A 24,678-nucleotide genomic window follows, 5' to 3' on the forward strand; every position below is an offset into this window, starting at 1 on the left:
GGAACAGCAGGGTAAGCCTCGAGGTGTGTAAGTATGTCGCGCATTTTTACTCAGCCAGGTGATTTATCTCCGTTGACACTGTTGACTGGAAGTTGTGCTGACGGGCATTTAAATCCTGGACCCCTTGATTTATTGCTGTCAGCTGTCCCTCATGTTGATGAAGGAGTGTTCCTTGCGCCTGCAAGGCCGTCTTTAACGTGGTGGAATCGGCTGAATCCATCTTGTAAGGTCGGTTCACAAGAACTCAGATGTACGATTCGGTTGACTTCCAAAAATATCTTTTATTAATAAAAGACTTTTCAAAAACAAAAGATCACTAGGTTCTACTAGGATTCTTTCTCACAAGATCTCTAGGTTCAACTAGGTTACTAGGTTATACTAGGATTCTCACAAGATCTCTATGTTCTACTAGGTTGCTCAACAGATCACTAATGTTTACCGACATGGACTCGACGTGGAGACAAGACGAACCGACAAAAGACAAAAGGAGAGCAGGGCTATAAATACACACAACGGTTAATGGGGCACAGGTGAAAACAATCAGGGGCGGGGCTGGTGATGATGAACACATGAGACACACAAGCTGGCAGGTGACACACAACGACAGGAAGTGTAGACACCTGAAAAGAGAGGGTAGAGTCAATAACAAAATAAAATGCAAGGCCACAATAATAAACACAAAACAATAAACTAAAAGAACTCTAACGCTAAAACCTTAGATCCATATTCTAATCCAATCAGTAGCCTGTTTATAGCTTTTTTAATCTGTGTTACAGGCTGCCAAGATGTTAATATACACAAGTTGCATCTTTGTATATATCCATCTAGAATACGTCTTCAACCTCACCAAGTTCTCCCACACTACGCTGCTCCTCCACTCCCTGACTGCTACCTACCGTGCTGTCAATGGATCAGGCCCTTCCCATCCAGGCCTTGGTTAAACCATACACTCCAGCATGTGCACTTCGCTCAGCATCGGCCAATCAGCTTGCAACTCCTTCACTTTGAGTCGGACCCAGGTAGGGGAGAGTGGGGTAACATGAGCCAATTTGTACTTAAGTTGTCCTCTAGGCATGGAATAATGAGATAGAAGTCAAATGACAACATCAACCTTTACTTCAGGATATCTTCTGTCAAGCAAAGTGAAAATAATGCATCTATCACAAAAGGCCATGAAAATATGACTTCTCACAAAAAAATGTCTTCTAAGGGGTAAGTTCATCCGAGTCATGGGGTAAATTGAGCTATCTGGGGGTAAATTGACCAATCGACTTCTTCAACTTTAAACATGAGCATCATTTTTTTTTTTTAACACTGTCGAGCTAAGTCGTTCATGCTAATCTCTAGCTAAATGATTTACATGGTTTTACACATTGCTAAATAAGTTACATGTTTGATACATATTTTTAGACCTAGGAAAAATGTACTTTGAAACAACAGTGATTATACCTGACATGTACTTTGATAAGCAAAACATGTTTTATTGTGAACAAAAACATATTTACCACTTTACCATGTGCTTATCTCCATCACAGCCAAATATAAATGATGGGTGCTTCCTGAATGTATGGTCACATGACAACAAATGTGCACAGATAACTCAATAAAAAGGGTGGGTCAACTCTCCCACTGGCTCATCTTACCCCACTCTCCCCTACTCCCTTAGCCATTGGGTGTGTTGGTGGAGGATTATTCCAAGGTGCTTCATATATGTGCGCATGTCAGTCCGTAGTTGTAATATATGTGAAAAAAGAAGAGCCAGGCAAGTTGTATGTGTATTTCAATTTTTGGAAGGACATCAAGACGTTGCTGTTTTTGCATCAGAAAGATAATTTACTCCTTGGGTTATCCACTGTTGGATTTAATAGCTTTCTTTCCAATTGGTTTAAAAAAATCGGTAAAATTAATAATATGTGTTATCAGCAACACAGGATTCAAAAATATGTACAAAAGTGAGGTTTGAATATGTATATATTGTCTGCATGATGTTGTTTGTGTTGGTATATGGGTGTGTTTCATTATGATACTACTAACTTTACAAATTGAGAGCAATTGATGAACTGTGTTTGTTCTCAAGTGGATCGAGCAGTGCATTTCTGGCACCCTCGTAACTCCGAACACCATTTTACTCAAGTGTTTACATAATGAAACCAACCGTTCAAAAATTAATTTGAAACTGATGCTCAGCTGTTTTGCACTCTGTCATCCACTATATCAGCATGAACGATCTCTCCGAGAGCATTAGAGCTTTAGATAACACAATTTGGTCTCATATATCTGTGCACTTGTTTTATTGCAATGCTAAAATTAGGACGTTTAACACAATTTTTAACATTGTCATCACCCCTCTCATTCATTTTGTCAGATGTGCCTTCTTATTCACCCTGTGCAAACTGTGCTCTTCATCAAATATACATTTCATCATAAATCCTCAGCAGCCTGAAAACTAATTAAGTACTGTATAAAAATATTAAACCAGTCACACTGAACCAACTTGGCTTTTCATAGAGTCATGTGACATGATTGAATATGCAATTTGCAAAAAGGGACTCAGATGTAAATTTGTATTACATATGATAATATTTCCTTTTAGGATTGAGCTTTGTTCAGTTTTGCAAATCCTATGGAAAATAGAACATGAATCACCCTTTACAATGATATTCAAGATCTGTTTGACATCCCAATTTAATTGTATCTCCCTTACTAAGAGCCTTCTTTTGAACACGGCACTCTGCTGTTGTACGCTGCTCCATTTATGTTTTTCACCTCTCGGAGCTTCTTCTGGATTTAAGTGTAGTACTAGAGTAAGCCATCGTATTCGGTGTGTGTGGCGGGGCTGGGGGGTTGGGTTGCCATTTACACACATTCTGTTTCATGTTCAGGGTGTGACTTCACAATTGTAAACAAAGTAAATGACTTATTTATATCAGAGTATATTTTGTTATTTTCCATCAGCTGTCAGAACCCAAGAACGTCATCAATGTCATATCTTTTGAAATAGTCTGTGTCTAGTTTTTGATTTTCACTTAAGTTATTGTTGGTTTTTGGACTAAAAGCTAATATATTTCTCAGTAGAGTAACTCAGCTCTATTTCCAAAAGAGGCCCTAATTATGCTTTCCTGTAGTGTGTTATATAAGTTTGTGTGAATGTAAATGGCAGTATAAGAAAAATACCCTTTTGGACATTAAACCATGTAAACATGTCACAGTAGAAGCACAACATACATATATGAAGCTGAAATTGAACATTATACGTTTTTTAAATATTAGAATTATGGTTAATACAGGTTTGTGAGACTTATACAACACATTCAGAACAGGCTTCACCGAACCTAGTGTGCATTTACATAATATAAATCATATGAAATGTCCTGCTCATGTTGTTTTTATTCCTGTATTTGTACATAGTACATACATAGTGTTTTCTGCTTCCCTTTATTAAAATGTTGTCTTACAACCCCCCTCTCTTTCTCTCTTTCTTTCTCTTTTAATTAGTTTGATTGCAATGACAAATCAAACAGAATGTGTTGTCAAAGCATAAGTAAGACCATTGAAGGAACAACAAATCATTGAATGTATCTCTCTCTCTCACACACACACACACCCACACACACACCTCCAATTTGTCCCCATAAGGGAGGCGAGTCCACACAGGTGACTGTGTAAACAGATTTAGGTCCCCACAAGTATGGTAATGCTAGGCCACACACACACACACACACACACACACACACACACACACACACACACACACACACACACACACACACACAATGTTTGCATGATTGCAAGCCTCAGGGGGGCTGTTCAGGATATTGCGCTTTTTGCCTTTATCACCTCATTTGAAGTCATTCCTCTCCCTTGTGACTCTATGAGTCATCAGACACATTTAGCATGCAGAATATTTGTTCATTATGCGTATTTTAGAGAGGCTGCTCTGTTGTTTCGTTTGTTATTGTAAAAGCATTGAGTTTTATTCCGTATGTAATTTGTACTGCGTAGTGGAGACACTGACAGTTCTTAATCCATCATACACATTTACGCTGAACACCGGAGAAACAAATAAACCATTCACTTACTAATAATTACAGAGAGCAGGGCAACACTAAGTCCTGAAAACACTGCTTCACCAGTCTTGTTCTACACTGTTATCAAAATTGAGACAATATTACTGTTACTACTGTTGAGCCAATATCAAATAAATACCTCAAATATTTCTTGGTGAAGAATATAAAAACAGGGATAGCATTTAAATGTGGATGTTTTATTAGCTCTATATCCACTGGGCAACAATAAGTCGTGTAATGTGGCATTTAGTCCCACACGGCATGTACAGAGTGTCCTCTTCTAGACCAGCCTTCATGTCCCTGCTAGCTGTCCCTGCTCCCTGGCACTGAGGCCTCTCAGCCTCTGGGCTACAGCCGTGTGTTTCATGCTCTGATGGCACCATAACATACCATAGAAGAGATTATCCAGTGAGTCAAACGGCTCTCTGATCTCCTCCAAAGTCTGTGCGTTTGCACGTGCCGCCATGTCTCCCATGAATAACGATTCATACCCAGCTATTTTGCATTAGAGATTTATGTCTTCAATGGAGGAATTCATGGAGACATTCATAGAGTGTGTGATGGTCGGGTTGGAGGATGGGTTTTCAATGTGTGTGTTCGCTTTTTACTTTTTAGTTATGTTATTGGAGCTACAAGTCGGTTCAAGGTTGATTTATTGTCGTTGTACAACACAGGGTTGCCATTAGTATAATCATGAATGAACATTGGCACATCTAATAGAATTAATTCACCATCAATGTATTACACTGACTTAGTAATGTGAGTATTACAAATTTACAGTTTAACCGACCACTTTGAAATTTGAATAGGGACAACAAACTTGAATCAGAGACAAACAACAACTGAACCATGACTTTAAAGCTGAACAGGTCATCTTTAGGCTTCAAAACCTGGGCCAGGCAGCTGAAGGACAGCAGGACATAAAACACGGCTCTAAATACCCAGGTCGAGGTGTTAAAGACTCACCTCCAGGATGAAGAGCGGCACATTGACTGCCAGGAGGAGAAGGTTGCTCTACCAGGCTGGACACAGAGTCCAAAGAGAAACAATCCAAAGTTAGAGTTCCTCAACAATGCTTTTGAGAAAGAGCAGACCTGGAAGTAATGTGCACGAGCAAAAATACCCATGATCCAGAACAAAGAAAATGGTCTCATGCTGCAAGAAGAGCTGGAGCTGATCCAGGAGCTGATGGATGTGTTGGATTATTACCCTTAGAATCACAAAAAGATGGATGAACTGGTCTCAAGGCAGATAAAGAGGTCTATAACGTCCTCCAAAGAGATGCCCAGAAAGAATAGCTGGAAGAACATGAGGAGTCCGAATGAATTTGTGTTTGGTTAATACTGGGTTTGACATGTTCTGGAGCCTTACGGGCAGGCGCTGGAGTGCTTTCTCTGAAGTGATAATTGAATTGAAAGTGTGTCAATCTGCATCTGTAATCACTATAATCAACCATTGTATTTAGTGTTAATTGTGCCAAATGTCTGAACTATATAGTTGCTCTCCATGAAAAAAGATAATTGCATTTTTCCCCCCTTTTAGCCAGTCCCAAAATAGTAACATTTTAAAAAGACTGTTGAGCAGCTCCGAACCATTATTGTGTTAATTTGCTGGTAGTAAATGAGTGAACAGAGGAAGTGGTCACAGACACACTGTGTATCATTTACTGTAGGATAGCACACAATGAGCATAACACGTCGGCAAGGATTTGATTGAATTTTGAGGTTCTCACTTTAAGTTGAAAATATACTCACACTTATTTGATTCATCCATCATTGACAAAAGCAGTAAGAAAACCAACTCTCTCAGTCAAGTTCTTCTGAAAAAATGTGGAATCATCTCTTTATAGACCTTGCTTTTTTGTACAAGGGGATTTAAATGTCGAAAAAGTAAAGTACCAAAAGTAGACAAAATATGTCAATAGCTTTATCCAAGTGTTCTGTTTGTATTGCAAAATGGGTGCATATGTGATATTAATAGATAAGGACATGGAGCTTGGAGATACTGCAGTTAATCACTGGCGGACCAAATATAAATCTTGTGCAACAGTAAAATCCTCCCTTACTCATTACAAGCTCACATGTAACCAACAGCTGGAAGAACGAACCTCTGAGCGATACATGAAATGATGATGTCTGAATACCACTAACATGTCCGGATTTTAATTAGACGACGCAACTGTGGCTGTTTTATGCATAAAAAGAAATATCATGGCAAACGTCCCGTGTTTATGTATGTGCACAACCATGTCTCCCATGAACATGAAAGTGTTTGTTTAAATGCACAAGTTGAGTTTATTTAACTGCTGCCAGTAAAACTGTAACTTTATTTGAACAAATATTGATTTTATTTCAAAGACAAAAGAAAGGTATCACTTGTACAAACCTGTTTGCTCCCTTCAGCATGAGGTGTGCATTTCTTAATCAGATAACAATACAAAGGGGATAAATGAAATTCAGGAAATGAAGCAGAACATTTATAGTGCTGTGATCTACCGATAATATTCCCGTGGTCAAAGCAATCTAAATTTCTGTCATGCATGTTTCTTGCATTGGTTTGTAATGGTAAACGTAATCCAAAAGTGACAAGAGAAAAAGAGAGCTTAAATAAATAGCCATAATATTGGTTGAGATAATCTTCTTGTGAATGAATAGATTAAATGCTATTTTAGGGACAGCTAATCAAGAAGCATTTAATCCAATTTTTACCAGGGCAACCAATTAACATGTGGAACATTAATCAGAAAGAACATTTATGAACACATGGTTTTCTAATCAGTAGGAAAAAAACAGCCTCCTCTTACTTGTCAAAACTGCTGCCAAGCGCACCAGGAATCGGAGCTCTAATTGTGAATGACACAAAGGTGGCAGCGAATGCGATTGGCTCTGACAGTGAGCAGTGTGATGGATCAGACTCGGGGAGTGGGCATGACAGTCATCCGTCAGCTCAGCGGGGGAAAGAAGCAGTGTTGAATAGCTTGTGTCCCGTCCACTGGATGTAGAAAGTTTCCAGTTCGGCTTCCCATGTCGTTGACTTTTGACCTCAAATGTCAACGACACGGGACTCAAACCCCTTTCTGAACATTACCCACCAATCCACACTGTCCTCTGTCCATTCACTCATTAGTATTGTATCTGTGATACCAAAACAAAAGTAATCTGAGACAAAATATGTACCCCTTCAAATGTAAGTGACAACACACTTTAGTTGTATGAGAAAGTCATTTCCAGGAGTCGTGGCTGGCTTAATCAACACTACAAGGCTTAAACGCAGTAAATAATGAATCAGTCAAAAGTAAATTACCACTTTTTTCTATGCAATAGAAACCATTTATGTGTGTACACATTGCTAACAAGACCCAAATCACAGTAATTGCCTATTGTTGCTGTTTAATCATCTCTGGGCTCTACAACATACACATTCAGACACACCTAGCAAAACATTACAGATTACAGAGATACATTTAAAAGATGTGATCAATGAACTAGATATATTTTTTTAATGTTTTATTTTCTTGTTAAAAATGGTCAACCTTGTTAAAAGGGCACACTTAGTAGACCACATTACCCCCTTGATTTCTTTGAAGTTCATCCAAAGGCTTTATAAGGTATTCTAAAGGTTTTTATGATAATGATTGTTAAGGTAAAGCAGCCTTAAAATATAGAAAAATGAGAACCTTTGTTTCTGTTACGCACTTTACCAGCCAGTGCCAAAACTGTAAACCCAACGTCACTGTTTCGATATTTTTGCAAAAGGCAAGAAGCAAAACTTGCACACCAATTTGTGCTTTAGGACTCTGTCTTCGGATTGGTCAACTGAGAACTAAAAGTTCGTCAATAGTTCAGGATTGTTCGACACAGGGCGACAGTGAACCCTGTTAGTTTAGAAGTTATGAAACAAAGCCACAAAGCGGCTGGAGGAAGAGGCCCACAGTTCCCAGGACACATACGGTCACAAACACCCAAAGGAAGATCCTATCGATCACCATGGCGACGTACTTCCAGTCATCCTCCACCTGTGAGCAGGTGAGGGGACAAAACAGCAGATGAGAGAAGACAGAGAAAAGTGTCGGCGGTGACAAATGAAAGATGAAATGTGAGGAGAGGGTTTTTAAAAAAGCAGGACAGTAAAGGTGCGAGGAAACACTTGATTCAAACTCTCAGAGTAGGAGGTTGGTGGAAGTCGATGGGGTGAGGTGAGGATAACAAGAAACAGTTGATAGAAGGGAAAAGAAGAAAAGACAAATCAGAGTTAAAGATTTCTTGTGAAGGAACAGAAATCTGATACATTATTTACACAGCAGGGCATTTCTGTGATAATCACATTCAAAACACAGTGTCAGAAGAAACGACAGGCGTTTTGACAAAGCTGATCGAGCCACAAGTTTTGCATATCAAAGGGCTGCTTCCCCCCATAGGGAGATTTCACCCACTGTAGTTATAATAGAGGGAAAGAGAGGAGGCAGAGCTCTCAAATCTAAAATGATTTGGTTCCAACTTAGACTACTGTGAACTTATGGAGCCGGTTAGGATCCGCAGCAATGCACAGAATGACATTACAGCTCTCTTTTGCAGAAATGCATTATGCATCAACACACTTTCTGAGTTTGCTTTGCAGCTGTAGGTTTATATAAAGTATAGGAACACTTGAATATAACAACTCACAACAACTGTATGTCCTATGGTAATGGTAAAGCTCACAATTGTCAAGTTGTATTTACAAGAGACTGCATAATAAGCACATTTGTTACTTTAAATTCGATACACTTCAAGAATAGGGCTTCGTCAGTTGGTAGAGCTGGAGGCCCATGTACACTTGGTCTTCATGTTGGGGACCGGAGTTCAAATTTGACCTTGGGCCATGTGCCCCTATTATCCCACAGTTATTTAACCATACCCTCCTTTTGTATACGTTACCTAGAGACACAGAATAGGCATAGATACGTTTATGACTAGATCCCAGAAAAGTGGATTTGGATCTGATGTTATGTACCAACTAACTCAGTATCTAATTTTCCATTAGTATTGGCTGCCAATACAGTGTAGAAGCATGTGCATATAGTGGTATAATTGCTTCATGTAAACCATATGGCAAATCATTTGTAAAGACAGATAACAGTAGTGGTCCAAGACATCTACCTTGCTGCACGCCACAATTTAGACCATTACAGTTACACATGCTCCCATCACACCATTTGTAGCCAGCATCATGAAAGACAACCCCTCATAAATGAAATGGTGCTGTATTTTAATACTTAGCATTTAGGTTTCACAAATGAAAATCAAGATCTATAATAGTGAATGCATGTTAAAATCCAGTCACATGTCACCTTAGTGTTAACTTTCTCCATATACCAGTTGGCCGTCATTCGTTTAAGGGCTGAATAAGTGGAGTAGCATCTACTGTATCAGTGTATTTTTATTCAGTATTTAAACTATGACAGTAGATTTATTTTGTATGTGGGAATGGTCTATTCTCTTTGTTCATAGATAAGACAGGTTGTAAACAAGCCAATAGTTTAACCAGACTGTCGTAACTTTAAAACTGATTTCAATAATAATCTATAGGAAAATGTTTAAAATGTGATGTATGTTTGGCTATTGTGAGGCTTTGTCTAATATCTGCTTGATAGACCCTTATTACAGCAGATATTATGACATGAAAGGTGTGAATAATCAAATTAGGGATAGCTAAAATCCATGTAGTGGTTTCAATATCAGAGTCATGTTATTGTGCCTGCTGGCTCTCCGTCACAGTGCCATTTATTTGACTGTGACACACTCAATGCTATCATTAACACCTCAGTCAACATGTCTTCTGCCTGATATGCATGCTGGATCACTGGGATTTATTGAATGAGAGCAATTATTTGGGTTATTAATTACACCTAGTCTTTCCTTTTACAACCAGTCAACATGTCTGCCATGAAAAAGGCAATTTATCTGTTTTTGTTAATTCTTATTACTGTATTGCCTGATGCAATATTAGTTATTATCGTCATGGTCCAAACCCCAAAAAATAAGAGCGATGTTGCATCAAACCAGGATTCCCCTTTAAGGTTTTGCAGGCTCGTGATTGGGTATTTGATCTTTAGTGCCATCATAAATAATGAAACCAATTACAACAAATAGTAAGTGGACGTATAGACGTATAGATAGTTATAAACATCTCCTTTTCAATGCTGATATTTACAGTTTAATGGATTCATTATCCCCATTATTAATATGGTTTATTTGATTTTCTTTTATCCAGGAACACATTGTACCATTAATGTTAGAGAGCATTCTCAACATTGAACCTGGCCTGAAATGTTTTCTGGGGGCAATGCCGTTTTATCAGATCAATCAGAGGGGCGTCCTCTTGCATTTTATTTGTCTTGTACACTAATCTGTGCAAAAAGCCAATAGGAGAGGTATCCTTAAGTTAGAAGACAATTCTGTCATTGTATTTTATACCAGCAGTGATGACCCTGATCGTGGCTCTGCAGTTAAGGAGTTCACAGAGTGTTGTTGAGTTGTTTTTAATATTCATGACTAGCTGACCTTCGGGATTCTAGAAAATCCCTGCAGTGCATGCTTTGGACTTTCATGAACGTTTTACTTTTCCTGTTTCATTCCCCTTTGTCAGCGTGTATGAGTTACTAATACCTCAAAAACAAAGGTTGCCTGCAGGGCATTATTAAAGCATGACTCTGAATGTCTTCCACAACTTTTGCTCCCCTGGTAAAACAACTATATTTTGATAATACATATCTCGTATTATCCTTTCTAAAATCTACTTGTTTATTAAGAAGATTAACTTAAAAATTAGTGCACATTTTCTCTCTTTTTTTATTATATTAAATAATGTTGTTCCCCTTTCTACTTGTGTTACTTTAATGTATTGCCAATCGTCATTGTGCTTTGGCAACACAGGTCAAATGGTCACATCCGGGTCCTGCTGATCGCCTCACTCCCTCACCTGGTGTGTTTTCCTTCCCTAATCCCCTGATCCCACCAGAAGCGTCTGCGCTGCGCTGCGGCTGCGCTGCGCTGCGGCTGCGCTGCGCTGCGCTGCGGCTGCGCTGCGCTGCGGCTGCGCTGCGCTGCAACCTCCTCCTGCGTCATAACCCACCAGGCGCGTTTCAAAACGTTGCGGAAGCGGAGCGTCGTGTGTGCAGCCTCGCAGTTGTTGTTGATTATGGAATATTTCCTGGACATTTGTACTTCTACAAGTAGTATGCTACGTAGTTAAATGGTTTATGTTTGTGTCTGTTTAAATCGTGTTTATTGTTGTTATTTCCTATGTTGTTGTGTTGTAGACTACAGACACAGTTAATAATAATTGTAATATTCCAGTTATAAACGACATGAATCAAAGATGTGTTGCTGTATTTTAGTGGTAAAAAATATGCATTCATCATCATAATTATTCTATGTATATATAATTTACAGTGCCTGTAAACCGGAGGAGAACGCTGGCATGTATTCTCCTACTTGAAAGACGGTGGTGGGGGGGAGGAGAAGGAGCCGGTTTTGGGTGCACCCCCTCAACCAGCAAAGCAGACAACAAGGTGATTTTCATCACTTCCTGCCTGCGCTGCGCTGCGCCGCGTCAAAAATAGGATTCATCCTATATTTTAGAAATTCCTTGGGCGAGGAGCTTCTGGGACGCTTCGAGCCGCGGCGCAGCGGGTCTGGTGGAATAGCACCCATTGACTAGAGTGGCCGCAATCGCTAAAAACGCCACAGCCGCAGCGCAGACGCTCCTGGTGGGATTAGGGGGTTAATCACCTGCCTGGCCTCAATGCGCCTCAGCTGGCCCTAATCATTACTCCTCCCCTGTGTATTTAGTCTTGTGTCTGATACAAATGTCATGTTGTTGAAGCATTTTAAATAAAAACAATGGCATTGATAGGACACAGCCACTGCAATGTAATCCAATATTACGATGAGATAAATGTCATCAACAATTGGAACTGCATTGTGCCCAAACAGACAACGGTATTTTCCATGCTATGCCCTGTTTTTTAGGGAGCTTTTATTTCCCAGTCTAATGGTCTCCTGAGAACCACCATCTTTGCCAAGATGCCCTCAGTCGTTTTGTGAAGAGCTGAGCGCTATCTGACATACTAAATATTTAAATTGGCATTATTAGTCAGCCTGTTTTGATTTTTACTCCAGTCTGAAGTCATCAAACTTGAGTAAAATGCGCCATTGTTCAAAATGATTCAGTTTTCGTTGTTTTTGGTTTGAATTAGGTCCTTACTTCTATTCTGCACGCCTGCTCTGAATCAGCATCATAAGTCCTTATTTCAGTCATGAACCAAATAACCCAATGACTTGTAGTACAGGAAACTGGAAGTGCACAAACGCTGACTAATTCCCAGGTTTAGGGACTCATTCCAGCAACACTCTGTACAGTGATAGAAAATAATGACTCACTTCTTTGGCCTTGTTGCGACTCCTCATGTTCTCAGCTATGTACTTGACGCTCTCGATGGCCTGTTTGACCTCAGGCGACAGCACAGAAAAGGCCACCACCGTGCTGATGCTTGTTGGACTCAGCTGACGTGTTATTTTCCCCAAGTCTGGTGTATCTGGGGTCTCCTTCCCATGCTGGCAGGGGCAAGTGCATTTCTTCCCAGTGCAGCCGTCCACGGACAAGAACTTACTGTCCCCGAACTCCAAGCAGTTGAGGGAGCCTCCTCCGACCTGCTAGGGATCACAACCAGAGTTTGCATAAAGAGTTGGACATCTGCTTCGGCACACAGTCAACATTCGAAGGATAATTTCATATAAAACATACATGGGATACATCTGTGCAGTAGGTGTATGAAGGAGAGACTGGTTTCTTTCAGAGTGCTTCCTCAGAGTTCAGCAATGATCATAAAGTCTTTATTAGATCAGACTGTGTCCAAATTCTTTACCAGAACAGAAACGTTTTTTAGTGGATTTACCTGCCAGTACTTACAGGATATGAGTTGCCCAAAGGGATTTACAAGAGCATTTGAAGATGGAAGACTATTGTATGGTCTGACAAGCAAGCTATCAAACGTCAGAGGTACTCAGTGTGTTGCTTAAGGTAATCTGATTCCCAAATGGGCGAATATATTGATATGTTTTGATTATCACTTTAGGAAAATGTTCAGTTACCTACCCTTGCAACTTTTCCCGCTGTAGTGTAAGTGCTTGAAATCAATATCGTTAATGAAAAAAGACTAAGACGATTATTTTATATTTTTTGTCACTTTCCACCTTTCCTTTACATTACATTGCATTTAGCTGACGCTTTTATCCAAAGCGACGTACAATAAGTGCGTTCGACCAACAAAATACCAACTTGAAGAAAACAGAATCATATAGGTACATCAGGTTTCATAGGGCAAAAACATTTCAAGTGCTACTCAACTGGCTTTAGATAAGCCAGTCCTTTATTAGTATACAAGTGCTTTGTTAATAGTTCTATCGCTCGAAGTGGAGTCGAAAGAGATGAGTTTTCAGTCTGCGCCGGAAGGTGTGTAAGCTATCTGCTGTCCTGATGTCAATGGGGAGCTCATTCCACCATTTTGGAGCCAGGATAGCAAACCCACGTGTTTTTGCTGATGGGAACTTGGGTCCCTTTCGCAGTGAGGGTGCAGCGAGCCGTTTGGTTGATGCAGAGCGGAGTGCACATGCTGGGGTGTACGGTTTAACCATGTCCTGGATGTAGGAAGGGCCAGATCCATTCGCAGCATGGTACGCAAGTACCATTGTCTTGAAGTGGATTCTAGCAGTTACCGGAAGCCAGTGGAGGGAGCGGAGGAGCGGCGTGGTGTGGGAGAATTTAGGAAGGTTGAAGACCAGACGAGCCGCTGCATTCTGGATGAGCTGCAAAGGTTGGATGGCACATGCAGGTAGACCAGCCAGGAGGGAGTTGCAGTAGTCTAGGCGTGAGCTGACGAGAGCCTGGACCAGAACCTGCGTGGCTTTCTGGGTCAGCTGGGGACGTATCCTCCTGATGTTGTAAAGCGTGTATCTGCAGCAGCGGGTTGTAGCAGCGATATTTGCAGTGAAGGACAGGTTGTTATCTAGGATCACACCCAGATTCCTTGCAGTCTGAGTCGGGGAAACAACAGAGGTGCCAATGTTGATTGTTAGGTCAAGAGTGGGACAATCTTTTTCCCGGAAGGAAAAGAAGTTCAGTCTTGTCAAGGTTGAGCTTGAGGTGATGAGCAGACATCCACTGAGATGTCAGCTAGACAAGCAGAGATGCGTGCAACAACCTGGGTCTCTGAGCGGGGAAAGGACAGAATTAATTGGGTGTCGTCAGCGTAGCAGTGGTATGAAAAACCATGCGGGCTAATGACAGATCCGAGCAAGTTTGTGTACAAGGAGAAGAGGAGGGGACCGAGAACAGAGCCCTGAGGGACCCCTGTAGTTAATTGACAAGGGTCGGACTCCGACCCTCTCCAAGTAAGGTATGAGGTGATGAAGGAAAGTGCAGAGCCTGAAACTCCAAGTTCTTGGAGAGTACGAAGGAGGATCTGATGATTCACCGTGTCAAATGCAGCAGACAGGTCCAAAAGGATGATGACAGAGGATAGGGAGGCTACTTTAGCAGTGTGCAGTTCCTCAGTGACAGCAAGGAGGGCAGTTTCTGTGGAGTGACCTGCCTTGAAACTAGACTGGTGCGGATCCAGAAGGTTGTTCTGATGGAGATAACAGGAGAGTTGTTTAAAGACAGCGCGTTCAAGTGTTTTAGACAGGAACGGGAGGAGAGAGACAGGCCTGTAGTTTATAACATCAGATGGGTTGAGAGTGGGTTTCTTTAGGAGAGGGTTTACTCTTTCCTCTTCCTCTCTTAAACACACTAATACTCACCATGCACAACTGTTTGTTCAGTATAAACAGTCCTCAGTCTTGTGCAACTACAACCCATAAAGACTGCTGTTGGTTTAGGTACGGGTGGTTGAACTACTCAAATATTTTCATGTTGGGCGGTTCAGCTCTCATAAGTAGGGTTGGGTATCGTTTGAATTTCCACGATTCTGATTCCGATTCCGATTCTACTTTTCGATTCCGGTTCTTAACGGTTCTCAATTCCGATTCTTTGAGGGGTAAAAAAATGATTAAGTTCTTGTTGAGAAAAACAAGCATATCTGCCTTCTCAGGCATACCAGGAAGAAATGTTTGAACATTTTAAAGCAAAATGCTTCAATCTGGTGCACTTTAAGCAGAATTACTAGAGACTAGATCTAGGGGGTACAACTCTAAACACCCATATGACAAAGATCGGTGTACATTTTAATAATCAAATAAGTATGTGAGCATAACCAATAACCCATAGCCAATAACAAATACATGTAACGTATTTTATTTTTGTTGTTCATTCATATCTTATTTTACTATTTTATGTATGCATATTTTTGTATCTCTCCAGTTTAAAAGGATATGTCTGGTTTACTGTCCTATAGTATACATTGGAATGATTTCAAACCTGTTTTATCCCAATAATTATAAAGGAGTGCCTTGGAAATATGTGTTTACATAAATTGTGATCAAAACGTTTGAGACCCACTGAGATAACTTAGACTAAAGTGAACTATCTAAACACTCAGAGTCCTTTACCTCACTGAGCTGTAGTTATCAGCCTCAGTCTGACTGGAGAGGACTCTCCCTCCACATCATTGTAGAAACATCTTCTTCTTCCGTTAGAGCAGCTAGCACCAGATGCTAATAACAACAGCGCCGGTTCCAGTGCACCCTCCCTTTCTCCCTCGCTCACTCGCACTTTGGCTGTGAGCTGCGGGTGCCAGATAAGCCAACATCCCCCATTTTCATCACTTGCTGCGCCCATCGTACAGGGCGAATGAAACGTGTAACCGGGGTGAAAAGGATGTTACATTTACTTAATTATGAATGTTGTTACATCAAGGCCGAAAATTAGGATGAGCACCAACGGTCAAAACATTTGTTTTCCCTCCCAGAGCTGTCAGCGCAGCGCCTCCACAGATCTGGCGCCCTCGGCGAACATGGTTACGGCCCGTCTACACGACAGGCATCAACACATCTTGAAGCTGGGCGTGTCGGGCTTGGCGATTTCTCGCGCCCAAGGCGACCAACAACCAATCAGGAATCTCCCTCCCGCCCCCGGTCTACAAAGCAATAGCAATGTTAAAACGAAGTAAACTGGATATAAAATCCCCAAACAGGCGAAAACCTACCAGTTTCACCCACTGTCTCTGCCACCTCCCTCCATGCCTGGCTCCTCCGGTTTGTATCCCGGTAGATGAACAGAGACTGATCATACAGCACCGGGTGATTCACTACCGCTCAATTTTTTTGAATATGAGGAAATGACCTGCGTAGTCTCTCCCAGCATACACGCGGTTTGATTGGCTAGCGCTTGTACTGTCAGATTTGCATACGCGGGATTTGATTGGCTGATGCCAAGCATCGAGCCTCAAAAGTTGAACATTGTTCAACTTTTGATGCCGATAGATGCTCGTGATACTTGCAAAGCCATACCATGCTACCCACAATGCAGTTCGGCGAAGTTTAAAAATCTTCTACGTCACCCCATTCAAATGAATGGGCGAAGCGTTGAAAGCATTTTTCGATGCCTGTAGACGGGCCGTTACGCTGTAGGAAGTGTAGGTACAACGCTACATTTCCCGCATCGCCGCAGTCATACAGTAGGCTACGGAGAGCGGCGAGAAACATTTCCTCAGGCATCGAAAAGCGGAACCGAAATTCACATTTCTAAATGATGCCGTTGGAATCGAAATGTTGGAACCGGTTCCGAACCGGAACCGGTTCTCGGTACCCAACCCTACTCATAAGGGACCGGGTTGGTGCGACTGACCCATGCATGCATTGAGCAATGTCAGGACTACTTGGTGTAGCAAAGCTGATTTAATACTCTTTCAACCTTTGTTTTTTATAAGATAATGCTAATACAAAATGTAATAAGAAAATTGTTCTCTAAAAGGCCAAAACTATTGCCTCTGTCTGGACTACATTACTAGAATGTTAAATAATCTATAAAGAATTGTTGTCATCATCGAAAATAATATCTTTGTCGCCCAGCATAAAGCACTTCACGGCAAACAAAGTCAAGTATAAAGAAATGCAGAAGAAATAAAGATTGTGTCAGGTGTTGGCAGAACAGCTTGGAATCTGGAATGGAAGGTACTGATGGCCAAACAAAGAAAGTACGAGGATCGGACAGTAATGATTGTGCTGTAGGTAGCTAAGCACTAGCTTCATGATATTGTCTTTTCTTAGTGTGCCCCGTTAGGAATTAGCGTGATCTTTGGCACCAATGGAACAAAATCTAATTTGTCTCACAAATGTTAAAATAAAATAAAATAATAATAAAACACATTGGTCTCTCGCATTGGATTCTGAGGTACAATTTATTTGGACGACAGAAACCAATAAAGTATGAACATGGTGTTGCATAGAGTTCAAGTGAATCAAACATTTAGACAGGGGACGCCTTACCAGCAGCAAGCTATTCTTCCTCTTCTTCCCTCCTTTCCCTCCTCCGCCTCCTCCTCCCCCTCCAGCTCCTCCTGCCTCCCCACTGCTGTCCAACCCCCCAGTCTTGCTGTCCTCGTCAATCGGTCTCCGCATCAGCATGATCCTCGGTAGCACTCTGAGAAACACCGAGCGCACCCAATCCGGCATAGTGTGGGTCATTGGCGTGCGGTAGTGAACGTTCAGCACGAACACGGTGATGACGATGCTGAGCGTGACAAAAATCATTGTAAAGAGCAGGTACTCTCCAATGAGCGGGATGACCAGCGACGTGGAGGGGATGGTCTCGGTGATAACGAGCAGGAACACAGTGAGGGAGAGCAGGACGGAGATACAGAGCGTGACCTTCTCACCACAGTCGGACGGGAGATAGAAAACCAGCACTGTGAGGAAAGAGATGAGGAGGCAGGGGATGATGAGGTTGATGGTGTAGAAGAGTGGCAAGCGCCTGATGTAGAAGGAGTAGGTGATGTCTGGGTAGATCTCCTCACAGCAGTTGTACTTGATATCATGCTTGTAGCCAGGAGCGTCAATGATTTCCCACTCGCCACTCTCCCAGAAGTCTTTCAGGTTCACCTAAGTGATGGATAGAGATCTTAAAATCAATTCATGAAATGATCCGAACAACATTCAGAGTCAACTTACCATTTTGAACAGGTCACCATCAACAATACAATAAATATGGTATGGTTAATCCTTATGAATATGGATTTGTGAGAATATGCAAAACAAACTGACTTTCACCTGGGTTTCATGTCCACATGCACCCCACAGACTGTAAGTCGCTGCAAGAGGGCGCGATCACTGCAGTTTACAGATAATAAGGCCGTCTTGCGATGTTTACAGGTCTTACAGAAATGTTACATAGAAAGTGAAGAGGGAAATAAGACATACATGCAAATAAAGCCACTTATTGTCCACAAGAAGCCCTCCAAGTAGGCAAACAATTGTTCAACATATTATGCAATGTTTAGGTTCATATTTGTGTTTTGAGCCTTTACTGTTACATGATCACATGATTAAATGTTCAAAAAGGTCTTTATCTTGCTCATACTTCCTCAGAGGTTAGCGCAGCTTCCGGTTTTTCTACGAGTCTCTCTCACTCCTTATTTGGTAACCTGTGTGTGTATGTGGAACTTTTTCTAGATTCCATTGGCTCTGACAGTTAGAAAGAGATGTCAATCATCAAAATCGACCAAGGGGGGCCAGAGATAGGTCAAATCCACTCAAATGACCCCAGAAGTGTTTTTTTTTGCTAAATCTCTCTAAAAAGGGCACATTTCACTTGTTTTGCATCAATCTTGATACAGGGTACTTATTATATGTTGTACTTTAGATTCATAAAGCTTTTAGTCTACTAACCCATCATCCAAGGGTAGTTTTCACTATAAGTAAAACATATTTTTTGGACAGACACTATAATTTACAGTTGTATATCAGTATATAATGTATATACAGTTATAATCTATGTTCAATCTGAATTTTCTTTAAAATAAAAAACATCTATATTGATTCTGACTTTTCTACATCCAACTCACAGGTTTATCATTACTTTGAAAAAAAAGATTATTAATGTTCCCCTTTTAGAAGTGTAGTTATGGTCATTTGTTCTGGGAATGTCATTTTCGAGCCTGAGACCTGGAGCGTATCTCAGAGCGTATTTTTATGTCCAGTATTTGCATGATAACGAAAAGTAAAGAAAAGGATTAGATGAATCGTGAAACATGATAGAAAACCTTGCAATGCACTTGTTTAAACTTAAAGGATCTGACTCTGTAAGACAAGTTTTAGTCTTCACACTCCCAACACTTTAAACATGGGATTTGTGTAGTGGTCCCACCTGTTAAAGTAGTATGCTAGATGCTTTCCTCTAGCATCAGTTCTTGACACACAGAGCTGCCTCACAGTAATTATGACTAAACTAACTTAGCAAGAACTACTAGTAACAACTGATGGTTATTTATTTTAACCTTAAGCTAACCAAGTAGTAATATGTTTCATGCCAAATGGTTACCCACTACATAAAAAAATGATGACAAAAGGTCTGACAAAGTTGTTGTTTGAATTGGGTATGAGAACATGTTGACTGAAAACATCTAACTGTTTTCACAGGCTTTCAAAGGTAGTGCTCTCAATATAACCAATATAACAAATTCATTTACCTTTTTCATCCAAATCGTTAATGAAACCTAATATATGATCCCCAGGGTTGATGCATGCAGTATCTAACAGAATAATGTAAGAGTGCTTTTCTTGGAGGTAGGACAGAATGAAGCAAAAAATGAAATATATAAATTGTTGATCGTAACGCCAGACTTGGAAGACAATCACAAAAACTGACCTTAGACCCGATTAGCACCAGGTCAATCTTGGCTTTGTCATAAGTCCAGGAGCCGAACTTCATGGAGCAGTTCTGATAGTCGAAGGGGAAGTAGGTGATGTCCATGGGACAGGAAGACTTAAAAATGGCTGGAGGGACCCAGGTGATGGTACCATCAAACTTCAGCAGAGCCTTGGTCTTATCCTCAACCAGGAAATCACCTACAGCGCTGCATGACGTGTGTGTTTGTGTGTAATCAAGCGGAAGGAGTCCAATGGAAGGAGGGATATGAGGCGATGTGATACGAGCGTATGTGGGTTTTGCATAGGATACAAAGAAGGAGGCAGAGACGCCAGACAAAGGCGAGGAGAAAATGAAGGCGGTGAACAAAAGAGCGGGGGAGAAAATATAAAGAGGAGTTAATGGAGGCAAGAAAGAAGAGATTAGGATTAAAAGACAGAGGACAATGAAGCCACATTATGCATCATTGAGAAATACAGAATTGCCTTTGATTAACATTATGAGTTGATATTGAGGATATAATAAATTAGCCTGAAAACCTGGAGCACAGCATAAACTGACCCTGAACAACAGACAATCGTGTTGTAATTACAGACCAGTCAGTTGCACCTACAGCAGCTAGAGGTATAAAAGACATTAGAAGTGGTTGAATGAAATATATAACATTTACTCAAGTACTGTACAATTTTGATTCCTTTTTAATTTACCTCAATGTTTTCATTTTACCCTACTTTATGATTCCACTCCACTACATTTTAGAGTCAGTATTGTACTTTTTTACTCCACTTTTTTTTTACTTTATATGACAGCTTGAGTAACTATACCGATTTAGATTTTAGAAAATACAAAAAACACATTAACAATCAAATCTATTACATAATATATAATTATAGTTTAAGATATCCAGTAGAAGTATACAGTACACTGACAATGAGCTCCTCCTTTACCAGCTGCGATGAAGACATAAATACACCAACTGTCACGATTTGTCTGTGTTTTGTTTTGTCTTTTTCTTTCTTTGGTTTCCTGTTTTATTTTGAAAAGTGTTCACCCCCTGTCTTGCCTGTTGCTTTCTGTCTGTGTTCCCTCCTGTCTGATTACCCGATTGTGTTCACCTTGTGCCCCTGTGTTTTCTCCTCCCTCCTCACCTGTCTCTTGTTTCTTTAGTCTTGTGTGTGTTTAAGTTATGGTTTTTCTGTCTGTCATTGTTAGTTCTATTTCGTCCCTACTGACCGCCAGAGGCGGTGCTTTAGCACTGGATATGTCCATCGCGCGCATGCGCAGCTCGAGTACCAATAACAACAAAGTCACCTGTGACCCACGTGACACCGGCTATATCAGCCGGTATTGTCAGAGGATCTGTTCCTTTCATCTTCTCGCTGCGCGAGAGTACCGTGGCTACGTTTTTGTAGCCTACAGCGTTCAGGTTTGAGCGTTTGATCTGAGGGATTTCTCTGCAAACAGCTGGCCGCGGGGAGCTTCGTGACTGACAGTCGGAGCTACGGGTCGTTAGACGCGTCCTCCAGGAGCTGCGGCCGGCTGTGCAGAGCCTCGACAGACAGGTTGGTGTCAGCTTGTTGCTGGTGATGGCTGTGTTTCCACACCCGCTCCCAGCCAAGTTGTCCTGATTACCGTCTTATTGTTTGTGGCTTAGACTTTCTGGTGACGACAGTGTTCCCGCTTCCTCTCCCATAAAGATGCCCTTATGCTCTTTTGAAAGTTCTGCTTGTGGCGTTGTGCCCGAGCTATCATTAGCATTTGAGTCCCAGCTTTGGCTGCGTCCCTCATTCAATTTAGTATGGAAGCCCAGAGGGTCATACTTTAAACCCGTTTTTCGTTTAGATGCAGAAAGTAAGGTAAGTACTTTCTATTTCTTAGAAGCTATTATCTGGTCTTAACATTTGTGTTCTGACTTGGTCGCTTGATTGTTAGCAGCAGCCGCTTGGCTAACACCTTGCTGTTGAGCTTAACTATTAACTCAGGGCAGTGCTCCCGCTCCCTGTAGCATAGGGTTTGATTGCAGTAGCGCTAGATCGTTGTATTACTGCTCCTAGTACTAGACTCCTAGCACTAGGATGATATGCAGAGAACATCTTCACGGCGGGTGCTGTGTGCTCGGCATGTGCGGTTACTACTGTAACCAGGCACGGTTCTATGCGGGCTGTTCTCTTTCTTAGAAGCTAATTATCTGGTCTTAACATTGTCTTCTGACTTGGTTGCTTGATTGTTAGCAGCAGCCGCTTGGCTAACAACTTGCATGTACGGTTAAGCTTCATTATTTAACTCAGCCGGTGAGGGCAGTGCTCTCGCTGCTGCTCCCGGTAGACGCATGGTATGGTTGCAGTAGCGCTATATCGTTGTATTTACTGCTCCTAGTACTAGACTCCTAGCACTAGGACGATATGCAGAGAACAATCTTCACTGTGTATGCCGTGTGCTCTGCATGTATGGCCATTAAGGAGGATTTCATCCTCCCAATATTATATTGTCTAGTGGGCAGCCGTTGGCTGACACTTTTAGGCACCGGCCACAGTTACTATTGTAACTAAGGTACTAAGCCGTAAGTACTGGCCATAATTACTACTGTAACTACGGTTCCAAGCTGTGTAAGTACTGGCCATAGTTAATACTGTAACTACGGGGTTAAGCCGTAAGTACTGGCCATAGTTACTACTGTAACTACGGTTCCAGGCCGTGCAAGTACTGGCCAGAGTTACTACTGTAACTACGGCTCTATGCTGTGTAAGTACTGGCCATAGTTACTACTGTAACTACGGTTCCAAGCCGTGCAAGTACTGGCCAGAGTTACGACTGTAACTACGGTTCTAAGCCGTGTAAGTACTGGCCATAGTTACTACTGTAACTACGGCTCTGTGCTATTCTATTCTTTAGAAGCTAGTTATCTGGTCTTAAACATGTGTGTTATTTGACTTGATCTCGCTTGATCGTTAGCAGCAGCCGCTCGGCTAACGTCTTGCGTATACTGTTAAGCTTCTTTATTTTACCCAGCTAGGTGAAGGCAGTGCTCTCACTCCCGCTCCCTCTACCGGTAATGCGGATGTAGCTACATCCCTTTTTCTGTTCGGCGAGTAGTAGCACCGCTCTACTCTTCCCGTTCAGCAGGTAGCTGGTGAAGGCTGTGTTCCCGCACCTGCTCCCGGTTACACTGCATCTGGCGTTCGACTCTAACTTAACCAGTGAAGGCAGTTCTCGCCCCCACTCCTGGTAGACGTCAAACGGCCTCGTTTTTTCCGTTAAGCAGGTAGCCGGTGAAGGCTGTGTTCCCGCATCCGCTCCCGGTTACGCTGCATCTGGCATTCGTCTCTAACTCGACCAGTGAAGGCAGTGTTCTCGCCCCCGCTCCTGGTAGACGCGGAACTGCCTTGTTTCTCCGTTAAGCAGGTAGCCGGTGAAGGCTGTGTTCCCGCACCCGCTCCCGGTTACACTGCATCTGGCATTTGTCTCTAACTCAACCAGTGAAGGCAGTTCTCGCCCCCGCTCCTGGTAGACGCCAAACTGCCGTGTTTTTCTGTTAAGCAGGTAGCTGGTGAAGGCTGTGTTCCCGCACCCGCTCCCGGTTACGCTGCATCTGGCATTCGTCTCTAACTCGACCAGTGAAGGCAGTGTTCTCGCCCCCGCTCCTGGTAGACGCGGAACTGCCTTGTTTCTCCGTTAAGCAGGTAGCTGGTGAAGGCTGTGTTCCCGCACCCGCTCCCGGTTACGCTGCATCTGGCATTCGTCTTTAATTTAACCAGTGAAGGCAGTGTTCTCGCCCCCGCTCCTGGAAGACGCTAAACTGCCTTGTTTATTCCGTTAAGCAGGTAGCTGGTGAAGGCTGTGTTCCCGCACCCGCTCCCGGTTACGCTGCATCTGGCATTCGTCTTAATTAACCAGTGAAGGCAGTGTTCTCGCCCCCGCTCCTGGTAGACGCTAAACTGCCTGGTTTCCGTTAAGCAGGTAGCTGGTGAAGGCTGTGTTCCCGCACCCGCTCCCGGTTACGCTGCATCTGGCACTCACCTCTAGCTCAGCCAGTGAAGGCAGTGTTCTCGCCCCCGCTCTTGGTAAACTGCCTTATTTACTAATCCAGCTAGGTGAAGGCAGTGATCTCGCTCCCGCTCCCTCGGCCGGTAACGTGGGTGTAATTACATCCCTATTTCTGTTGGGCGAGTAGCGGCACGGCTCTACTCTTTCTGTTAAGCAGGTAGCTGGTGAAGGCTGTGTTCCCGCACCCGCTCCCGGTTATGCTGCATCTGGCATTCGTCTCTAACTCAACCAGTGAAGGTAGTGTTCTCGCCCCCGCTCCTGATAGACGCGGAACTGCCCTGTTTTTCCGTTAAGCAGGTAGCGGGTGAAGGCTGCGTTCCCGCACCCGCTCCCGGTTATGCTGCATCTGGCATTCGTCTCTAACTCAGCCGGCAGTGTTCTCGCCCCCGCTCCTGGTAGACGCTGAACTGCCGTGTTTATTAATCCAGCCAGGTGAAGGCAGTGCTCTCGCTCCCGCTCCCTCTGCCGGTAACGTGGGTGTAATTACATCCCTCTTTCTGTTCGGCGAGTAGCAGCAACGCTCTACTCTTTCCATTAAGCAGGTAGCTGGTGAAGGCTGGGTTCCCGCACCCGCTCCCGGCTACGCTGCATCTGGCTACCTACAGAATGGTTCATTCATGTAGCGCCTGTATGGCTTCTCTTGAGCCCGAGGACGGCCACGACCGCTGCCCCTCCTGCCTCGGCCGCTTCTGGTGGTCAGTGGGGACGAAATTTGAGCATCTGA

At 42.4% G+C, this 24,678-nt stretch overlaps 1 protein-coding gene across 5 annotated transcripts in view; it reads right to left on the reverse strand.

Annotated features, from left to right (window-relative positions):
- Window positions 1-360: 360 nt before the first annotated feature.
- The window catches only part of chrna6 (cholinergic receptor, nicotinic, alpha 6), a 53,153-nt gene continuing 28,835 nt past the window's right edge, over window positions 361-24,678 (reverse strand). For 2 of the 5 annotated variants that reach the window (XM_034088093.1, XM_034088173.1), the window contains exons 5-8: window positions 19,911-20,118; window positions 17,534-18,145; window positions 12,491-12,763; window positions 6,426-8,082 (exon numbers count right to left, since the gene is read on the reverse strand). In XM_034088093.1, the coding sequence (XP_033943984.1) occupies window positions 7,957-8,082; window positions 12,491-12,763; window positions 17,534-18,145; window positions 19,911-20,118 (1,219 nt within the window). In that variant the 3' untranslated portion in view covers window positions 6,426-7,956. Of the gene's footprint in view, window positions 621-653; window positions 1,068-6,425; window positions 8,083-12,490; window positions 12,764-17,533; window positions 18,146-19,910; window positions 20,119-24,678 lie in introns of those variants that run through there. The other 3 variants (XR_004552580.1, XR_004552559.1, XM_034088269.1) reach the window with 3 other exon arrangements.

The sequence above is a fragment of the Pseudochaenichthys georgianus genome, chromosome 1 (assembly GCF_902827115.2).
Source record: "Pseudochaenichthys georgianus chromosome 1, fPseGeo1.2, whole genome shotgun sequence".
Lineage (NCBI taxonomy): Eukaryota > Metazoa > Chordata > Actinopteri > Perciformes > Channichthyidae > Pseudochaenichthys > Pseudochaenichthys georgianus.